General features: G+C 40.4%; 1 protein-coding gene across 1 annotated transcript in view; it reads right to left on the bottom strand.

Moving 5' to 3' along the window:
• Positions 1-19356, bottom strand: part of LOC149278160 (sushi domain-containing protein 4-like) — a 74149-nt gene extending 54793 nt beyond the window's left edge. Inside the window, exon 1 of the mRNA XM_089502270.1 lies at positions 19242-19356. Coding sequence (XP_089358396.1) covers positions 19242-19356 — 115 coding nt within the window. The remainder of the gene's footprint in view (positions 1-19241) is intronic.
• Positions 19357-21512: the final 2156 nt, after the last annotated feature.

The following is a 21512-nucleotide window of genomic DNA, read 5'->3' as shown; positions in this document are numbered from 1 at the left end:
CGCTATTAATGATCAGCTAAGTGAGCGATAAATGGGGAGAATAGGGGAACAAAAATCACTCCAGTAAGTACACAGAAGTGGTTAACATTTATTATAGCAAAAAAAAAAAAAGAATCCAATAAAGGCATCTGTTTCTTTATTAAAAGTCCCAAAGCGAATCAGCACTCCCAAATAATAATCATAAATATGCCAAGACACCATATGGTGAAGTTGTGCATTCTGATACGGAAACATAAACATTAATATGTATCGCTGGAGCCGGACTGCCAGAATTTAGCTGTGAAAAACACGCATCAAAACTAGGGATTTAGAAACATGTTGATTTTTGTTTCAAACAAAAACATAGCCCTGTGATGGCTTAGGAATAATTACCCTTTCAGCCAGTAGACCTCTCAAAGAACTGCAATGCCACCTAAGGGTTAATAGCTCCCATTAGGCTTTGCCAGCATCCTTAAAATGTGGGGTATTTCTGGTTGACCACAGCATTATGGGGGTTGTAGTTCACAAGAACTTTAACGTGAAACCTATTCTATTGCCTGCTGCAGCCAATCTTTGCGTTAACGTTTGGCCAACGCATTTAAAAACCCGCAGGAATGACGAAAACAAGAATACAAGACACAGTAACTTGATAAATGATACATTGATTCCAAACATGTAACTTCTCCTTTAAAACGCTGGTCTGTTTTATACATGAGGTGTTTATCAATCAACCTACATGTAGGAAACATACTCCGCAGACCGTTCTGCGTTTGGCTACTCGTGTAAATCTTTTTTTTTGCTTTCATTCAATAACTCGTTATCATTAATAGCGCGTGCCCTGAATGTTGTTATAAGCCAGAGAAGGTGAATGCGGAGAATGATATGAGACCCAACGAGTTTAGTTATTTCTTTCCAAGCTAATAATCAATATTCTCAAAGAGCCGTCAAATATCAGCCTTCGGGAGCTTATCAGATGGTTATCATTTGCTGATGAGTCATTGATACAATTGTATCTTCATTCCCCTACTCGCTCTTTTATTTAGATTGATGCGGGGGATCTCTAGAAATCTATTTCAACTGAACACACGTTAGCGTCTTTGGTTAAGCTATAAAAATATACAATGCTCTCTAAATGTAGGAAGGGTTAATTTTTTCAGTGGGTTTCCCAAATCCTACAAATTATAGTTTATAGGTTAAAGTTTATGTATTTGAAACCTACAGCAACCTACTTCCTCGGTTCCTCCAAGGTTAATATTCAAACTATATCTCCAAAACAGTTGCACTCACTGCCAAACAAGAAGACCAAGCTATAGGTGGTTTTATTTAAAGAATTCCTCCTTTAGGCAGAACTCTCAAGTGTAACGAGCTGAGCTTAATTTATGCCATGGGATAGCGCCAATTCTGAAGCATCTTTAGAAACTTTAACATATCTCACTACAGAGGATGAAGCTTCTACCTTCTACACACATCAGACTGATGGATTTCTGTGCTTCCATAGGCACAATTAAGAGAGGGCAACCGGGGCAATTGTAAGGAGGGAAGCTTATGTAATGGGTCGGCATAACATTAAACAAGAAAATGAAGGGTTAAATGAAGTAAGGCAGAGGTATGGTTAAGATAAAGAGGAGGAGGTGTATTAACTTTGAATACTTTGCTTTAAGTCTCATCAGTAGTATATAGTGAGCTCTTGAATTATATCATGTAAGCATTTTCCCCTTCTGGTACTTATAGAGTTAAAAAAGGGGGGGAAAGTAAGAAAGCCTTGGCATATTTTGAAAAAGGAGGTGCAGATGAAACTGAGCTGCAAAAAATATCTTTTCGTTCCAACATATTCATAATGGAGTGCCAGCTTAGCCCTTTAAACAGGAGAATCTCCCAATCGCTGGCCTTCATCATGTATAGTTAATGCAACAAGATTTCTTACCTCCTCATTTAATAAGCCTCATTCTGTAGGAAAGAAGAACTCTGTCTATAGCTCTGTTGGGTTCTAGTGGAAACCTGATGATGTTTGCATGTCCACATTTCACTGGCCACCAGATTGAGTCTTTAGTGGGAGATGATACCATTGATTGGGCCACCATAGAAATAGATGCCGAGGTATGTAAGCTTTTCGGAATACATCTGGGTTCCCACAAGCTAATGGGACTCAAAATCATTTTCTATGTTGGACCATGAAGGCTCTTTCCCAGAGGTGGAGATCATCAGACAATTTGTGCAACAGAAAATCACTTTAATCTTGCTGATGTCAAAAAACCCCCAAGAAAACATGGAAGACCTTGCCTGTAGGTATCACTTCAGTCACCTTGTCCATTTCTTAAGAGGAGGCTTTAGACAGCTGAAACTTTCCAAGGCTGCTGTCCACCATGCTGAGGATGGGATATGATGTCATATCCTGACATCACGTCAGGATATACATATGCGGGACACGCATGTGCTGCATGGTTACTATGGAGGCTGTGTCGCTTGGGCACAGTGCTCCATAGTGTACTCGAGGTCCCTGATATCCCCAAACAGCACAAGCATAAGTGTTGCGACAGGGTACCCGATCACCCAATAGGGCAAACTCCTTAACTCATTTAATACCCCCCCCCCGAGACAAGAACCAGATGTAAGAACCTTTGAAAACCACAGTGTTTAAAATGTATTAAATCTTAATACTGAGTCCTTTAGTTGTGCAAAATATTGGGTTCATTGTACAACATAATTGCTTTACATTAACACAAATATATGAATGTGTTTCAATTAAATTTCCACATTGCTGCTTTTATGATTAAGAGCGCTAACAGCTTTTTCACTTCCATTATTTCCTTCTAATTGTTGCTAATTTTCACCTAATTGACAGAGGGACAGGTGTTCCACATTTCCAGTACCTGCAACTAGTCCCTGTGGAACAAACCTCATTAAACCATTAAATAAGAGCATGTGTGAAACGCGTCAGGCATCGCTCATAATGTACACTTGTTTTTTCTCGGTCTGATATGAGTTTGAGCCATACAGTTTTGGCTTTGTGCTCAACTAATAGAGTTTTAACTCAAAAACATATTTTTCTCCATGTTGAGCAGCTTGCAGAAATGTTTAAAACAGAACTTGCCGGATTCTGGTAGCTCGCTGACGCATGGCCACAGCGGGACACAAGAGCTCACAGTAAGTTAGGCAGGGGATATAGAGGGTTCAAGATCAGAAAGACAGCTCGGGGCAGGGCCACAGCCTGTGTGGGACTGGACATGGGGCAATTGGAGAATATACCTCCTGTTTGATTTAATTACCTCTCTGCTCCACTCTACATGGGGTGTCTTTTGTCTCTTTTTTATTATTTGTTGGGGACGTTTTTTGCACTATATTCTATGAGTCAAAGGTGTGGACATGCAAGTTTTGAATCAACTTGCATGTCCTCACCTGAACCTAGAAAAATGTAACGTTGAATGCACTCGCATATCCTCAACTGAAACTAAAAACAAATGAAAAGTTGAAAAAAAACACATCTTTTAGCCAATATGCATGCTCTTTGTGAGTGTTAAAACGAGAGGGCATGCAACCTCAGTCAAGTCTGGTGAGTCAAGTTAACTCTTGAGCACTCCAACTACCCACTCGACTTCCTAGTGAATAGACCTGAAGGAGTCTTCACATTCTAGGAACAATACAAAATACAGTAACCAAAATAAACAGAAATCACAGAAAGTGTAGGGGGTCTTCTTTTGTGAGCTAATATTATGTTAGGAGGTTGAGGGTGATCAAATGGAAATACGTCAATCTCCTAAAGATATCGGAGTTGGGGGGAGTCTATATCTGGAACACAAGTTAAGAGGTATTAAAGAATACGTTATAAACTTTCTTAACGGATAGGGTTGAAACAGTTTTTAGTGTTTTTTATTTCTATATAGTTTTATAGATTTTATAATTTTACTTTTTTATAATTATGTAGACTGTACTCTATACATTAATATGCTTGTCATAAATCTAGTAAGCATGGAGTATATATTGAGCAGAACTTGACTTGTAGAGGTTTGAGTTATTTTTCTCCCCCATCAGTTTTACAAGCCCTTGAGTTGTATGTTACATCCAATATATTTTATTTGTATTGCTTTGATTCAATTGTTTTTTCCCATTTGCCTTTGAATAAGTAAAGTAAATATGTAAAGTAGGCTGTAGCAGTCACTAAAATAAAAAAAAAAATTATAGTGATAATAATGGAAATGATTGCTGGATTATTCCTGTTTCAGTTGATGAGATATTTAGATTAATATTTAACGAAACAATGAAATTTAATCATTTCAAGCGTATAGGCTGCAACCCATTTATCATACAAGATTATAAGAAAAATGAAATTAATGCAAAAAAATATATTAGAAACATAGAATTTGACAGCAGATAAGAATCATTTGGTTCTATCTGCCCATTTCCCTGATATAGAGACTGAGACCTCAATCAGTGCTTGGCCTTGTCTTAGCTTTAGTGTAGCTTTAAGCCCATCCTATGCATGTTTAAATCCCCTCTACCACTTCAGATTGGAGGCTATTCCATGTATCTACCACCCTTGCAGTAAAGTCAAAATATTCACGATAAAGAGTTAACAAATCTAACTGCCTCCAATACATCTAAAAAATACACTCCCTCGACAACTTAATGTATATCCAAAATAGGTGTAATCATGCAAGAATGACAAAAATAGCCAAATTTTATAGTGAATCCATTTCCAGAATTCATTCTTTCATGTAAGACTAAAGAATGGAAAAGGGCTGTTAAGAGCTACTTAGTATAGAAATGTTATACCTATACTTATGCAATTCAGATAAAAAAGAGAGACAACCGCTGCGCGAATTTTCACATTAAAGCATCCGCCTTCTCTACCCACTCCGAAGAACATTAATGTAAGCGACTTAGAAACGATTCAACGGTTCTAGTTAAATGTGTTTGAACTGGATGAACACTTAACATCAATTTAGCAGACGCAAATATTTACTTTATTCAGCAAATGCGTTGATTTGCTATGCTAAGAATGTAAGCTCGGTTTATGGTGGCAATGACAGTTTTATGTATTCGTTTCCTAGAACGTGCGTGACTTCCAAGGAGTTAACAGAAGGTTCAATATCAGAGTTTAAAGTCAGAAATAGCTTAATATTGAAGTGGGTACTCACACCTGACATGTCTGACATACAAAAAAATGTCAGGCATGGAGAAAAGAGATTTATTTTGAGTATAAACCCCAGGGTGGTATACAATAATATACCCCCATCGCTGTATACACTAATAACCCCCCCCCAGCGCTGTATACAGTAATAACCCCCCAGCGCTGTATACAGTAATAACCCCCCAGTGCTGTATACAGTAATATAACCCCCATCGCTGTATACACTAATAACCCCCCAGCGCTGTATACAGTAATAACCCCCAGCGCTGTATACAGTAATATAACCCCCCAGTGCTGCATACAGTAATATAACCCCCAGCGCTGTATACAGTAATATAACCCCCAGCACTGTATACAGTAATATACCCTCATCGCTGTATACACTAATAACCCCCAGCGCTGTATACAGTAATATAACCCCCAGTGCTGTATACAGTAATATAACCCCCAGCGCTGTATACAGTAATATAACCCCCAGCGCTGTATACAGTAATATAACTCCCAGCGTTGTATACAGTAATATAACTCCCAGCGTTGTATACAGTAATATAACCCCCAGCGCTGTATACAGTAATATAACCCCAGTGCTGTATACAGTAATATAACCCCCAGTGCTGTATACAGTAATATAACCCCCATCGCTGTATACAGTAATAATCCCCCAGCGCTGTATACAGTAATATAACCCCCAGTGCTGTATACAGTAATATAACCCCCAGCACTGTATACAGTAATATAACACCCAGCTCTGTATACAGTAATATAACCCCCCAGCGCTGTATACAGTAATATAACCCCCCAGCGCTGTGTACAGTAATATAACCCCCAGCGCTGTATACAGTAATATAACTCCCCAGCGCTGTATACAGTAATATAACCCCCAGCGCTGTATACAGTAATATAACTCCCCAGCGCTGTATACAGTAATATAACTCCCCAGCGCTGTATACAGTAATATAACCCCAGTGCTGTATACAGTAATATAACCCCCAGTGCTGTATACAGTAATATAACCCCCATCGCTGTATACAGTAATAATCCCCCAGCGCTGTATACAGTAATATAACCCCCAGTGCTGTATACAGTAATATAACCCCCAGCGCTGTATACAGTAATATAACACCCAGCTCTGTATACAGTAATATAACCCCCCAGCGCTGTATACAGTAATATAACCCCCCAGCGCTGTGTACAGTAATATAACCCCCAGCGCTGTATACAGTAATATAACTCCCCAGCGCTGTATACAGTAATATAACCCCCAGCGCTGTATACAGTAATATAACTCCCCAGCGCTGTATACAGTAATATAACCCCCCAGCGCTGTGTACAGTAATATAACCCCCAGCGCTGTATACAGTAATATAACCCCCCAGCGCTGTATACAGTAATATAACCCCCAGCGCTGTATACAGTAATATAACTCCCCAGCGCTGTATACAGTAATATAACCCCCAGCGCTGTATACAGTAATATAACTCCCCAGCGCTGTATACAGTAATATAACTCCCCAGCGCTGTATACAGTAATATAACCCCAGTGCTGTATACAGTAATATAACCCCCAGTGCTGTATACAGTAATATAACCCCCATCGCTGTATACAGTAATAATCCCCCAGCGCTGTATACAGTAATATAACCCCCAGTGCTGTATACAGTAATATAACCCCCAGCGCTGTATACAGTAATATAACCCCCAGCGCTGTATACAGTAATATAACTCCCCAGCGCTGTATACAGTAATATAACTCCCCAGCGCTGTATACAGTAATATAACCCCAGTGCTGTATACAGTAATATAACCCCCAGTGCTGTATACAGTAATATAACCCCCATCGCTGTATACAGTAATAATCCCCCAGCGCTGTATACAGTAATATAACCCCCAGTGCTGTATACAGTAATATAACCCCCAGCGCTGTATACAGTAATATAACACCCAGCTCTGTATACAGTAATATAACCCCCCAGCGCTGTATACAGTAATATAACCCCCAGCGCTGTATACAGTAATATAACTCCCCAGCGCTGTATACAGTAATATAACCCCCAGCGCTGTATACAGTAATATAACTCCCCAGCGCTGTATACAGTAGTAACCCCCATGTGATATTTTGGGTGACTTTCCCGGCTCAAACACTACACTGAGCTGATGCTTTATGGCAATGCTAATGAAGTCCTTCATTAGGGTGATTGAGACTGAGCCATTCTACTGTTTACCCAAGGCAGTATGATAAGGAATCAGGGTGTTTGTCTAGTAGATTGGGGCTCACATAACAGAGTGAGAACAAAATGCCTAATATGCAGCTAGCTGGAAACATTATGCTATTATGGAAACACTGAAGCTATTTTTTTTTTAAAATAGCAGAATTCTTTTTGAAAACTTATTTTTAATCTGATGCTGGTAATAAAAAAACTCGAAGATATCAATCTCACAACTTGCTGATGTTTTGATGTTACACGAATAATATAACATTTGAGAATATATCCGTTGATGTCTTTCCACCATAAATGTGTTTTTTTACAGCAAAGGTTACAGGTCAGTAATGAAAGTGGCTTCTATCTTGGTTGAAGAATTTCCAGGTGGTGCGCTGAGTATCTGATATATTTCTAACCGCCGGATCACCGGGAAGACGTTATTTCCGCAAAGACATTGATAAATTGGAGGGCATTGAAAGAAGGACGGAGGGATGTCATGGTTAGATGCAGGAGACTCTTAAAGAGACACTCCAGCCATCGTATAAATACAGTCCCAGTACGTATGTGGGGAACGCGCTCCCACTGAGCAGCCAATCAGTGGCAAGAATTGTCAGACCACTGAGGAGGAGGGCAGCTGCAGGGCTGCAGATTCACTTGTTATTCTTCTTTGATAGAATGGATATTAAAGCACTCTCAGAGTGCTCTAATATACCTTCTTTCTTAGTGGAGCTATCACGAACGGTGAAGTATAATATTAACTAGGTTGATAAAATAAATTCAAATAAATGACAGAATTTATATAATTAATAAATATAATAATGTCAAAAATATTTTGGATATTTAAATTTGACTCAATTACTGTGTTCACACTGTGATTTAATGACTATGAATACATAATGCTAAAACCCCAAAGTTTACACCACTCCCAGACCTCAAATACAAGAGGGAAATACCCTTATACCCTTAATTTAATACACAGCAGCAAAACGCACCCAACTCGTGCTTGCAGTGTTAGTAGGTCACATTATTCCAGATTAATCCCTGCGCATATTTATCGTTGCAGCGGAAGTAATTTAATTTCCATATCGCAGAAATAAATAGCATAATCCCAGCAGATTAAGTTCTGGATACGAATTAATTATATTAATGTTATTTTGTTAAACTTGGTTTCATATTATCACCCCCCAGATCCACTGTAATAGTCTTATGCAAAGTAAATCTCTATGGGGCAGAAATAAATTGTACAGACCTAGATGTTCATATAAGCATGATACATGTATTGTATGTTTTAGATATTTTATTCAACAAACTAAATTCTCAAAAAACTAAAATTTACAAAAAAGAGTAACGTTTAATTCCTGAAACAATTAGACTATTGTTTACACGGCAAAAGAGGGACAGTGGGGCTTTATGGGGACTGTCATACCAACTTGTGTAGTGCATACATGGACTTGCTACTTGGTAGAGATGGTATGGCCAATTTCAGTATGAGAGGGGTTAATTTGATTGTACAGTCATGTGGTGCCAAAAGGTCTTGTGAGATAAATTTGTCCTTTGAAGCTCGGACTCCAACCGGGGCCTTCTACAGGGTGTTAGGTCCTGCAGTGGAGCTGCCGTTTTGTCTAGGTTCAAATGTAGACGACCATATGCCTGTATCCCCTCATAGATACTGGATTCTTTGATATGCTAAGTGACCACTAGCAGTCAGGAAAACCATCTCATATCCAGGTCATATCCAACACATATCAATAATAACTCATATATTCATTATCATACCTCCTTGTGTGCATACCTAGAACGGGGAAAGCGCACCCTACAAAAAGAGTACAAACATGGCGGCGCAACGTAAACGGTTTGGAAGGAATTGTGAAGTCTATGATGTTCAGTCATATGTAGCAAGTGTGACATATCTATGGACTTCACAATTTACAAGAAATTCATAAGCGCATAAATTATTACTGTGGCGAGCACAGGAGGAACGATAAAATGAAAATAAGTTATTTGGACTGATATGTTTCCACCACACAAGGGGGAGGTCACTTATGGTACACCTTCCCTCCGCTTATACCACCTCTGGGCCGGCTTGGAAACTCGAGATGAACTGGGAAAGAGTATAAAGTTAGTGAAAGAAGATTGGTGAGTGTGCTTACTAGGGGCCAAGATCTAATTTTGAGTAAGTCGCCATCTTTCCTTGCCGGAGCCCTACGGACAGAAAAACTGTTACTTGACCATTCAGTGAGTAGTTAGGTTTTCTGTAATTTTCTCCTTTTTATTTTATCTGTTTGGTGTAAATAATCTGTTTATCATCTTTTTGTGTATGCACTGTGATTTTTTTATTCATAATAAATATTCCTTTATTAAGTTCTGCCTTTGTCTGGTAAAGACTCGCGTTACCTGAAGAGACCGTTTTATTGGTAATTTTAAATCACATAATTTTTGTGTTAAAATATACTGTGTGGGTTGTTATAGTCTGATTCACTTGGGGTACCAAGACACCCCATTTCTAAATTGTCTTGGTGGTGGCAGCGTTATTTTGATATTTGTTATATCATTACAGTTAATTGCGGGTGGTATTAAGGTGGATATTTGTATTTTTATCACTATTTCCGGTCTAGTGCAGACAGATAGTGAATTTTAACCCTTTTACCACCAGAACCAAGTCACGCGCACGCTTGGAGTAGAGTGCGTTCGTGACAGGGACTTTTTAGGCTATATTTCTGTATCAATGGGTTTTGTTGAAACTAATTAATAGATGCATTCATTGCTGTTTAACCCCTTAATGACAATTGCCGGTCCTGGCACGGCACGGAAAAGCATGTGCTTTACGACAATTGACGTGCCAGGACCGGCACGTCTTTAAACGGGTGCAGAAAGCGATCTACTATCGCTTTCTGCACCCAAAAAGCGTTGCTGAATGCCTCGACCTCGAGGCATTCAGCAACGCCGCGATCGGCACGAAGGGGCCATCTCTGGCCCCTCCACGGGGCGTCAACATCCGCCATACTTTGTATGGCGGCGGACGCCCGTTTTAAAAGCGTTTAGGAGGCGATCGACGATCGCCTCCTAAACTTAAATGGTGTCGCTGGAATGCCTCGATCAAGAGGCATCCAGCGACACCAAACACTAACCTTTTGATGGGCTGTGACCGCTCCGGAGAGCGGTCACAGCCGCAGCTGCCGGCAATCTTCGCCATCAAGGAAGATGGCCGCCGTCCTGTAACAGGAACCACAAATTTTAAAAGTTCGCTAGATGGTCCAGACCATCTAGAGAACTTTGGCTCCACTTGCAGGTTGAATACAGGTACTGCATTCACCATGCAAGTCAATGGAGCCCAGCTTTCTAATCACAGTGTGATTAGTAAAAATAAATTAAAAAATAAAATAAAATTAATAATAATTAGAAAAAAATAGTAAAAAAACAGTAAAATGTAAAAATCATTTCCCACTGATGTCACTATCAGGGGAACCTCCAAGTTGAAAAAAAATGTTAATTTTTTTTTAAAAAAAAATAATAAAAAAAAAATATATATATATATAAAAAATATATTTTTGTGAGCAAGTCCTAAAATTAGCATATTAGCTTAAAACAATTCTCGCATGGAAAGAGTTAAAATACTGGCATATTAAATGCCCGTGGGGTGTCTACTTTTAAAAAATGTATGATTTGATGGGGTAAATTGAATGGGCCAGGTTCAACAACGTCCCAATTAACACGGGGGGAAGGATGGCCACACATCTAATTTCCAATTAGAAAAATGCACACGTACCAAATGTGGCCTTTTAGTTCCCCCAAAAAATGACACACCCATGCATGTGGGATATCACTGCACTCAGGAGATGTTGCTGAACACATTATGGGGTGTCGTGTGACAGCGGCATATACCAGGAGCTGTAAATTCATACATAAAGTAGGTGTGTGTGGGAAAAATACACACACAAAAATATTACTGCAAACTTTGAAAAAATGCTGGTGGTAAAATATGTGCATGCAAAGAGTTAAAATACCAGCATTTAAAATACCCTGTGGTGTCTAGTTTTGAAAAATATATGGTTTTGTTGGGCACACTGAAATGGCCTGGCTCAAAGATGTACCAAATAGGGCATGGGCAGTGGATCCCAAATGCCAAAGTTCAACATTGAAAAAAGCGCATGCCCCAAATGTGGCCCTTTTGCCCCCAAACAGCCAGGCAAAATCATTCATGTGAGGTATCGCTGTACTCAGGAGATGTTGCTGAACACATATTGGGGTGTTTTGTGATAGTGACATATACGAGAACATTTTAATTCATACCTGAATTAAAATGTGTGTGGAAAACCAAATGCAAAAAAATGACTACCACAAAGTTTGACAAAGACTGGTGGTAGATATGGTGCATGGAAAGAGTTAAAATACTAGCATTTGAAATACCCTGGGCTGTCTAGTTTTCAAAAATATATGACTTGATGGGGTAAATTGCATTGGCCGGGTTCAAAGATACCCGAAATGGCACATGGGGGGAAGAATTACCAGATTTGGAAAAAATGGCTTTGAAATAGCAAAACGCTACCTGTACTTATTGCCCCATAATGGGTAGAAAAAAGCAAAAAAACATAAAAACATTGGGTATTTCTAAACTCAGGACAAATAGTAGAATCTATTTAGCAGGTTTTTTCATTACCTTTTATAGATGAGTAAAAGATTTTTCAACTAAAAGTTAGAAACAGTCATTTTTTTCTAAATTTTTCACCATATTTTATATTTTTTTTAATAGTAAATAATATGATACAATCAAAACAATGTCATCTAAAGAAAGCCCTTCTTGTCCTGAAAAAAACAATATCTAATGTGTGTGGGTTCAGTAAACGGGAAAGAAGAAAATTACAGCTAAACACAAGCAGCGCAGAAATGTTAAAAAGGCCATTGTCACAAAGGGTACAAAAAGTAAAATCAGCCTTTGTCTCGAAGGGGTTAATCAAACAATAATGTGTGTATTATTATTCCAGAACAATGTGATACACTTGGTTCCTAGAAAAGAGGAGCATCAGGGGAGGTAAGAGGGACAAAAGTGACTTGGGTCCCAAAGAGGGACTGTCCCGCTTAAGCAGGGACAATTGGGAGATGTCATGTCTATGTTTATTGACAGAGAAGGTTACACCAAAGTTTCTTCTTTATTATTTGGGGGAGGGGGGGGGAATACCGGTAGATATTACTATTTTGCATTTTCTGAAATCTTTTTTCCTATCGAGGATTTCTTGACACCAAAGGTCTCTCCGATATGTTATAAGAACAGGTATATCAGGTTAAATGACCTCTGCTATATCTTCATGCTCTTCACCCTGGGCTTACTATTCCCTCAACTGGAATTTAAAGGGTTAATGTCATGTTTCTTAGGAGTCCACAGATATAAGTAACAGGTACTATATCTTCTAAAAAAACTGCTTTTTTAAGGCTACAAGAAAGCTAATGCCCCCCCCCCAAAAAAAAATAATGGCTGCCAAGTGAAACGCTTTAGAAATGGTGGCCCCCTGGCCCTCGTGAATCCAGCCTCGCTCTAGTTAATCTGGCCCAGTGTTGTCGCCTTAATTGTGCATCTCATCACAAGCAGCATTTTCCCCGGCCCCGAACACCGGCTTTCTTTCATGCTTGACAGCGTTTGTGTCCCGGCTGACCTTCTTTCTCCTGCATCCTTGAAGCTTAAAAAAAGAACATGTAATAAACTTTACTGTTCCAGCATACCATGGCAGGATTCTTAAATGACCGTATTCATTTCCTTTTCATTTTTTTATGTTGTTAAGCAGTCATTTAAAATGAATATACAGTTTAAATCCCAAGCCACATGGTTTTTTTTTTATTTCTTGGCAATTTCTGCAAATCTATATATTTTCCATGTAATTATTCTCACCTGTTAAAGGGGCACCGTGCTCTATAACTCAGAAGCAGGGCCGCCACCATAAATCTTGGGGCCCTGTACAAACCTAAAGACAGGGGCCATGTGCCCTGCCCCACCCCATGCTCCTCCTGCCACCCTATCACTGCTTCCCCCCATTTTTGCACCAGGCCCTAAAGCTTGCAATTGGGGCACCAGGCCCCATAGTCCAGAAAGGGGCAACCAGCATAACTGGTAACTTTGTGCCCCCAGTTACCCAGAGCCCTCCCCTGTGCAGGTAGCAGGTCCTGCCAATGTTGGTGGGCAATCCCGCTGACGTCAGTGGACGGTCCTACTGATGTTGCGGGACACAGGCCATTGTTCGAGGGGGAATGGGGCCTGATGCAACGCCACCTCCTAAGAACCTGGAGTTTCCCCAGCTATGGCCACCAGACATGGGTAGCAGACCACTAAGGCAAATGGGGGGCTTGTGATAAATCTGGAAGGCCAGGTCCCCATGCTTACCCGGTACCGTTTTTACCTCCATGATGGCTGCCCTGCTCAGTAGCACCGTGTGTCCGCACACGCATACATATGTTCACCGTGTACATTCCCCATCATGGCCAAGTTCAGCAGTAAATGCAGCATCACCCTGTCCATGCCATTGACCGAGAATCATTTTGCAAAGACTTAAGAGCTAGATTCAGCAAGGGAGAGCAGTCTAGCCATTAAGCACAGAGTTTCTATGTAGTAGGGCGATTAATTATTATTATTTTTTTAAGTTCACTATATATATGCCTTACTATTCCCATATGGGGTTTTTCAGTATCAAGTAAGAATGATGTTAAAGCTACACCTAATTATCCTAGGAAACAGAAAGCCTAACTTGAATTAATAAGCCTAAGGTTATTAGAGGAATGAATGCCGCAGTGAGAGAATGTCACACAATGTGGTGACTGTACTGGTTTCTGAAAGCTTTCTTACTTGTCCTCTGTTATTATGTTGATTCAATGGGATTTCTAGTAATGAGAATAGTATTAAATGATAGAATTCCTGTTTCTTATATATATTTGTGAAAAGGGCAACAATCAGAGGTTTTGTGAAACGAGAAGAAATATTTCCGTTTTAAACCAAATCAGTTTTGTTAGGATATTTGTAAAAAAAAAATGTTTCTTGCTTTTGATGCACTTTGGCTATTTTATTGGTTATTATATTAAATTATATTAAAAAAAATCTATATATATAAAAATTATATATATATAAATAATATTATATATGTAGATCTGTATATATGTATATATATATATATATATATATATATATATATATATATGTATATATGTGTGTGTGTGTGTATATATATACATAAATATATATATATAATATATATATATCTATATATATATAAATACACACTCACAAATGCATGTGTGTGTATAATGTGGTGGTATCACAATGACTGTCCTTCAAAACAGGAGTGAGGAAGGCACTTCTTATTACCCCGAAGCACTGTAAACAATTATCGATTCGTTTCCCAATCTTCTCAAGATTGGGCAATCACTTACGCGACATAATGGTGAGAATCAATGTATGTCTACCTGCCAACCGGCGCTAAGTTAATATGCTCAAGGTGTGCACAGCCAAAGCGATGAGGTCCTCTGGGTATGGAATTCACTTAACACAATTTAACAAAAGCAACATTGTAACCCACTGAAAAATTATAGGTTTCCAATAAAAAAAATAATTAGAACACATCTAATTAGACACACAGGATGGGTACATATAACATTGTACAAGCAGTTATGGTCTTTAATCGTGGCACCATTAATCTCCATGATATACCGTTCCAGCAATGCGTCTGTGTAGCTGATAAAGCTTGTGAAGTAGATTTTAGATCATTAGAAAGGATTCATTAAAATATGTTCGTATCATTGTAAACAACTAATTCAACATAAAACCCCTTTAGTTTATGTAAACGAATAAAAAAAGGCTGTGCGTGATAAATACCGAGCTCCATTTATAACAGAAATCTAGACTGCTTCAGCCAAACGCATGGAAAACAGCTGGGGGGGTAAGGGGGCAAATGCATATGGGTGGATTATGCAGAATACCCCCAATGCATATGCAAGAGGGGCCGCCATGTAAATTTAAAGGGACCCCATCAGCTATCATATATATTAAAGTGTCTATGATGGGTGGAATGTCCCTTTAAGGAGACCCTGCACCTCGCTGAGCAGTCAGACAGGTGGCATTAGTGCACAATATTCGGCACGTTAACCATGTGCCTAGGGGCCTCAGGCTCTTGTGACTCCCAGTGCTTTGCTGGATAATCCAGCCGCTCAGCGGCAGTTGGGTGTCCAGACTACTATAGCTGGGAGGTAGGATGTCGGCGATGGCAGCTTCCACCAAGCTCAAGAAGTGGAGCCAGGCACCCGACAAATACGTGAGAGTGGGCGATTGTGGGAGCATGTGCCTAGAGGCCAAGAGGGTCGGTATTCAGCACCAATGCCACCATACACTGATTCGACTGCCACCTCCACTCTTTCTATGGGGTAAATAACATAAACTGCCCTGCTTATTAGTTCACACATGGCCCTACATACCCTAGGAACCAGAACATGGGTTGCTTACAATATCGGAAGCATGCAGCTAAAGATGATACAAAATCTTATTTATTTCTCAAGCAAATGAAATTCTTTCCCCGTTAAGAATTTATCACCTTGTTCATAACGTAAGATTTCATGATGATAACGATAAAAACAATCAGATGCTGTGATTACATATCTTCCTTAAAACTGCTGATTGCTGATATCCTGTAATTTTTGATAGTTTATAACGCACAGATTTGGCAGACTACCATTATACGGCAAAATGTCTTCACGTTGGTACCCCCTCCGAAAGGAATGAATCCAATACTTAACATAATTGCAAGCTCTCCAAACACAGGCTAGCGTGGCTTCACCCTACATGCTGCAGTTCTATAGACGAAATAAGCGTAGATATTGCGTTTATAGATTAAAATAAGTAATATATATAATAGAAACCCGCCTTATATCTATACAGGGAGCAGTCACCCTAACACTCTTTTCCCAGAATAGGAATCATTTTTGATCCCCCTTAAGCTACATCCCCCTCCATTGCTTCAGATAAGAGAAGTGAAAGACCTTGAGGACTGGAAATAAATTATTATTATTATTATTATTATCTTTTATTTATATAGCGCCAACAATTTACACAGCGCTTCTTACAATACATATATTCTGGGGGTCTGACAAGACTAGAATCGAAAGACCACCTTTTGCCACCTTGCTTTGAGCCTGAGATAAAAGAGTCCCCTACTTTTAAATCAAATATATACAAAACAATAATCCTGCCTGCCCATCAATATAGCAAAGGATGTTGTTAGTTTATAATTAAGAGTCATTATAATTAATAGTTATTATAATTAATAGTTATTCTAATTAATAGTTAATAGGTTAACTTTAGTTCTGCTAAAAGCTGTGATGTTACCTTAACTGGTTAGTTCTACATCTGGACGCTTTCCATAGAGCTGTTCTTTCAGCCAGGGATGGGCTGGGGAATATACGTAATTGCCCCTGGCATTTTAAGGCCAACGGTAGGATGACCACATCGACCATGTTTTCCAGGACACACATAAATTTTACATATTGCTGACCAGCCCAGATAAAATGCTGCCCTGCAGTATGGAGGATGTATAGCTGACTAATTGGTTCCCTTCCATGAGTCTATACGTCCCACATACTGCGGTGCAGCATTTTATCTGGGCTGGTCAGCAATGTGTGAACTTTATTATATGGGTCGTGGAAAACATGGCCGATGTGGTCACCCTAGCCAACAGCCAAATAAGTGACCCACGTGTGGACGCCTGCTGGATATACACAGCTGCACCATACGCTCTTACACATTTGCAGCTTGGGGCCGTTCGTATGCATCCAAGGGCCACACACTAAAAGACAGGCCATGTCAATACAAGCGACAATAAAGGTAGGTAAGAGGTGTCATTGAGCACTGGCCCAAGTGGCATTTGCCAAGATGGCCCCATGGAAAGCCAGGGCTTCCTTTATTTCTCAATGAGTAATTATTTCACTGCCTATAAAACATATTGCAGTATCTTTTACCCTTTATGATGCCCGCAGAATGTAGAACACAACCTCTCTGGCAGCAGAAGTGTTAACATTATTCCGGTAATAACATGGAACACATATTTATAAAGAATAATTCTGTTCCAAAGTGCCAAACGCGGAGTCATCAGTAGGAATATTCCATTAGTTGGCATGGCGACTGCTCCACAATTAGAACTTCGCCTTAGAATTGTTCTTTTTATTTACGGCCGAACGAGTAGGTGTACGTCTCCCGGCGAGATGATGCCATTTGCATAAAATCAAAGCTCCAAAATATCGATACCGTAACCCGAAATACATTCCATTTATTTCCCGCCCGCAATTGGCTGATTTAGAAAAATAAAAGGCATTTATCATTATTTTTTTTTGCTTTTCAATGGTTTTTTTTTACGTCGTGAAGCATTCAATAAAGAAATCAGATTTTCTGGCTTGTGGAACAGCGGAGAGCGGAGCAGATAGTCTAAGGCTCTTTGTATAAAACCCCGCACGTCTTATTAAATTCCACACTTTTGAAGCCGTAATAATATTATCAGGCTGTAGCTAGTGTTAAAGCCCAGGGCAGAAGCAAGCACGCTGCAAATCCTATTAATACCCGCACAAAGAAATCCCGATCTTACAGAACTAAATATATATTTAAATGTTTAATATATTAGAGTGTGTGCTGGGAGCTTGTGGTTCTGTAAAGTGCATTAGCCTGAAACAGAAAGGGGGGAAAGAGAGAGGGAAAAGAGCCAAAAAAAAAAGAGAGAGCCAGCGAGCCGAGTGGCGCTGATTAATTAAACGGTGAGTTATGGGTTTGTTCCTATAATTGTATGCGCTACGAAGGGTTAATGTTGGCCTTTTTGCAATACGGTCAGCTTTAGCCCTGCCTTGGAAGAAGAGAGTGAGATTGTATAAAAAGGAGAAAGGGAAAGTGGAATGGAGATAAAGGGTAAAGGGGTTCGTTCACGAAAGAGTTGTCTTTCAGCTCACTATACGTTATGAACCAACCCGTTACCTTCCGTGTGCAGGCAGAGCGTGACTGGCCCTGTATAATGTATAGTTAAATCAGCCAGATTTATTAAAACGTCTCCTTATGTGTTGGATCGTGCATTAAACAGGGCCAGCTCAGCACTTCATGCAGGAGAAATATGTCAGTGTTGGCCGTTTATAATGAATAGTGATGTGAGGGAGTTTATACCACAACTCGCCCCTTTAGTGAATAAAGCCCAGGGTCTCGGAGGTAACGGTGGAATAGCCAGTGAATGAGACAGCGGTAAAGAAGTAGCAGCACTTACCGGACGGGCTGAACTCAAGAGCGTGCAGGGTTTGCCCTCTCCAGGGTCCTGAACCGAGAGTTGTTTGGCAGCGTTCTCTGCTATTTTTATTTGATATAATCTATGGATGTATCCATGCATTATCTATCTGTCCATCTGTCTTTCTGCCTATACATTAATCTACCTGTCTGTCATATCTATATATCCATCTATCTACCTATCTATCCATCCATCCATCCATCTATCTATCCATCCATCCATCTATCTATCCATCTTTCTATTATCATCATCATCATAGTTTTCTATAACCATAATCCACAACACCCCCGACAAGTCTCCCTTTAGTGAATAAAGCCCCAGAGTCTCGGAGGAAACAAAGGAATAACACATGAATGAGACAGAGGTAAAGAAGTAGCAAAGAACAAAAACATCTGTATAGGGGGCAAGGAAAGGAAAGACAGATCCAGAAGGAAAGAAGACGGAATAGAGCGGCACAAATTGGAGGAGATCCTAATAGAGAACAGGAATGAAAGCGAGAAAGCGAGAGACAAAGAAGAAAGGGATGGAGATTCTCTGTGATGTTTGGGAAACACCGGATAATACATCAAAAGCCACTCCAAGCAAAAAAAGTGCATGCTTACATTGTGTTAACCTATTCATTGCCGGAGACAATAGAGCGTCACTGACTTACCAACAGAGAGCTGCACTGGACCAAAGCAGACGGAGAGCCGGACCCAGAGGAGAAGGGCCAGGAGAGGCTGACCTAGAAGCAGCGCTGGCCTCCTGCCTCTTATTCCATGACACATCTTTCTTCAAGCAGAGGCATCCGCACAGCCAGCCCTGCACAACAGAGAGGTGTAAACCGTACAGCCAGGCACCAATGGGTTAACTCGTACTACAATAGCCCAACGCTCCTGGAGGCATTTACACCATGCAGGGGCAGACTGGCAACGTTCAGACACCGGGGTTGGGGGGGGTCAAATAAACCAAGTGGCCCAACAATAAAGATCTGTGTGCATCGCCCATGCTTATCAAAACACTTTCACTGAAGGAGAATGTATAGAAAATCCATGAAAGGGTCCAGCTGGTGACTACTATGGAAATGCTAGAAAACACAAAATCTTTAAATCTGATCAGCCCAGAGTGCCCCCCCCCATGCCCCCCTACCCTGACACTATCCAGGGGAGCACTATCCTGTGCTCATCCTGGGACTTTTTCACTATAATTCCCTTCATCTTAGGAATGATGGGAGTTGTTGCCCAAAAGCAGCTGGGTGGCCCCAGGTTCCCAACCCATGACTGTGGACACAATATCCGTCAATGTCTAGCCTGAGTCCCCGCTCACGATACTGCACTCACTTAGTGGTGGTCCGTGGGCTGTGCGCGGTGCTGGCGGGGGTGCATTGCCTCCTTCCCGAGCTCGTCTTTGTGCCCAGCCGTACCAGGGAGCGAGACCCCTCTCTGCTGCCTCCCATTCACTGATTCGTTGACAGGTTGTGCTTGTCAGCAGCCCCGCTCCATGCTCAGGGAGACTGCGTGCCCTCCTCTTCCCTCATCAGACATGTATGCCTGTGCCCTCCCACCCCCTCCCGTGCTTCCTCATAAGGTCACAGGGAACATATGAAATATGCCCCCCCCCCTCCGTGGCTCGCGCTTTGAAACATGTTCTTTGCAGCAAGTAAAGGGTTAAATCTCCTTGCCCCAACCCCCACTTCACCGCCATTAGGATGCGCTTTACCTGCAGCCGACGCGCGTGCCTGGGATTCCCCGGGGATCGCGCGAGCTCTTCCTTGGCTTGGAGACCAGCCAGCGCGCTCCCGCTCGCCGCTTACCTGACAAGCGCGGCCACGCTTTCCAATGAACTCGAGAGCGCGCGTGCTTGGCGCTCTCCAGGGTCCTGAACCAAGAGCTGGTGGACTCTGTCTTCCTCATCGTATCTTTCTATTGTCATCATCTGTCTGGCAGGCTGGCTGGCTGTGTATCTTCATCATCACAGCTATCTATCTATTGTTATCGTCACCATCCTCATTATCTATCTATTTACATATCTATATCTATCTTCATCTATCTATCTATTATCTATTGTCATCATTCTCAGCATCTATTATCTATCAATCTATCATATTTCTATTATCTATCTATTATCTATCTATCATCTTTCTATTATCCATCTATCTATCTATCTATCTATGATCTATCTATCTATCTATCTATCTATCTATCTATCTATCATCTATCTATCATCCTTCTATTATCCATCTATTTATCTATCTATCTATCTATCTATCTATATATATATGTACCTTTCTCTCTGTCTACTTATCTATTGTCATCATTATCGTCATCATTATTATCTATCTATTTTGTTTGTCTATCTGTCTTTCTATAACCTAAAACTAGAGGCTCAGAGGCTTAACTGAAATTAAAGAAATGTTTTACTTTACTGAGAGGGTGGTAGATAAGTGGAACAGCCTCCCATTAGCAGTGGTAGAGGCTAATATAGTGAGGGTAGTGATGGGATAGACATACGGCTCCTGAATCTAAGACGAGACCAACGACTGATTAAGTTTTGAGTCGTTACAGCAGGAAATAAAGTACCGTTGGAGTAGACGGACTGCATGGGTTTTATCTGCTGGCAAATTCTAGGTTTCTATGTATAGCAGTTTTCGGTCTTAAATTCCCTCCCATTCTTCTCTTGTTACAAAAGCAATCATCTTGCACAAAGAAACCGTAACCTAACTACAGGGGAGAATTAACTTAATGGGGAGGAATAATCATCCAAATCCCATGGCATACACAAAAGGAGGATTGTGCTACTATTTTAATCGATAATCACCATTCCCCCGGTTTATTTTGCGCTCCGAACTGCAAAATGGCAGATGCATTCTAAGGGGTAGTACATAATATGTGCCTTTTTAGAGATATTGCTTGCAGGGGAGGAAAAATATTGTCTATCTATTCCC

Source organism: Sceloporus occidentalis, unplaced genomic scaffold (genome assembly GCF_023333645.1).
Source record: "Sceloporus occidentalis isolate IW3139 unplaced genomic scaffold, rSceOcc1.0.p SCAF_199, whole genome shotgun sequence".
NCBI lineage: Eukaryota > Metazoa > Chordata > Lepidosauria > Squamata > Phrynosomatidae > Sceloporus > Sceloporus occidentalis.
This window is presented reverse-complemented; position numbering and strand designations above follow the sequence as displayed.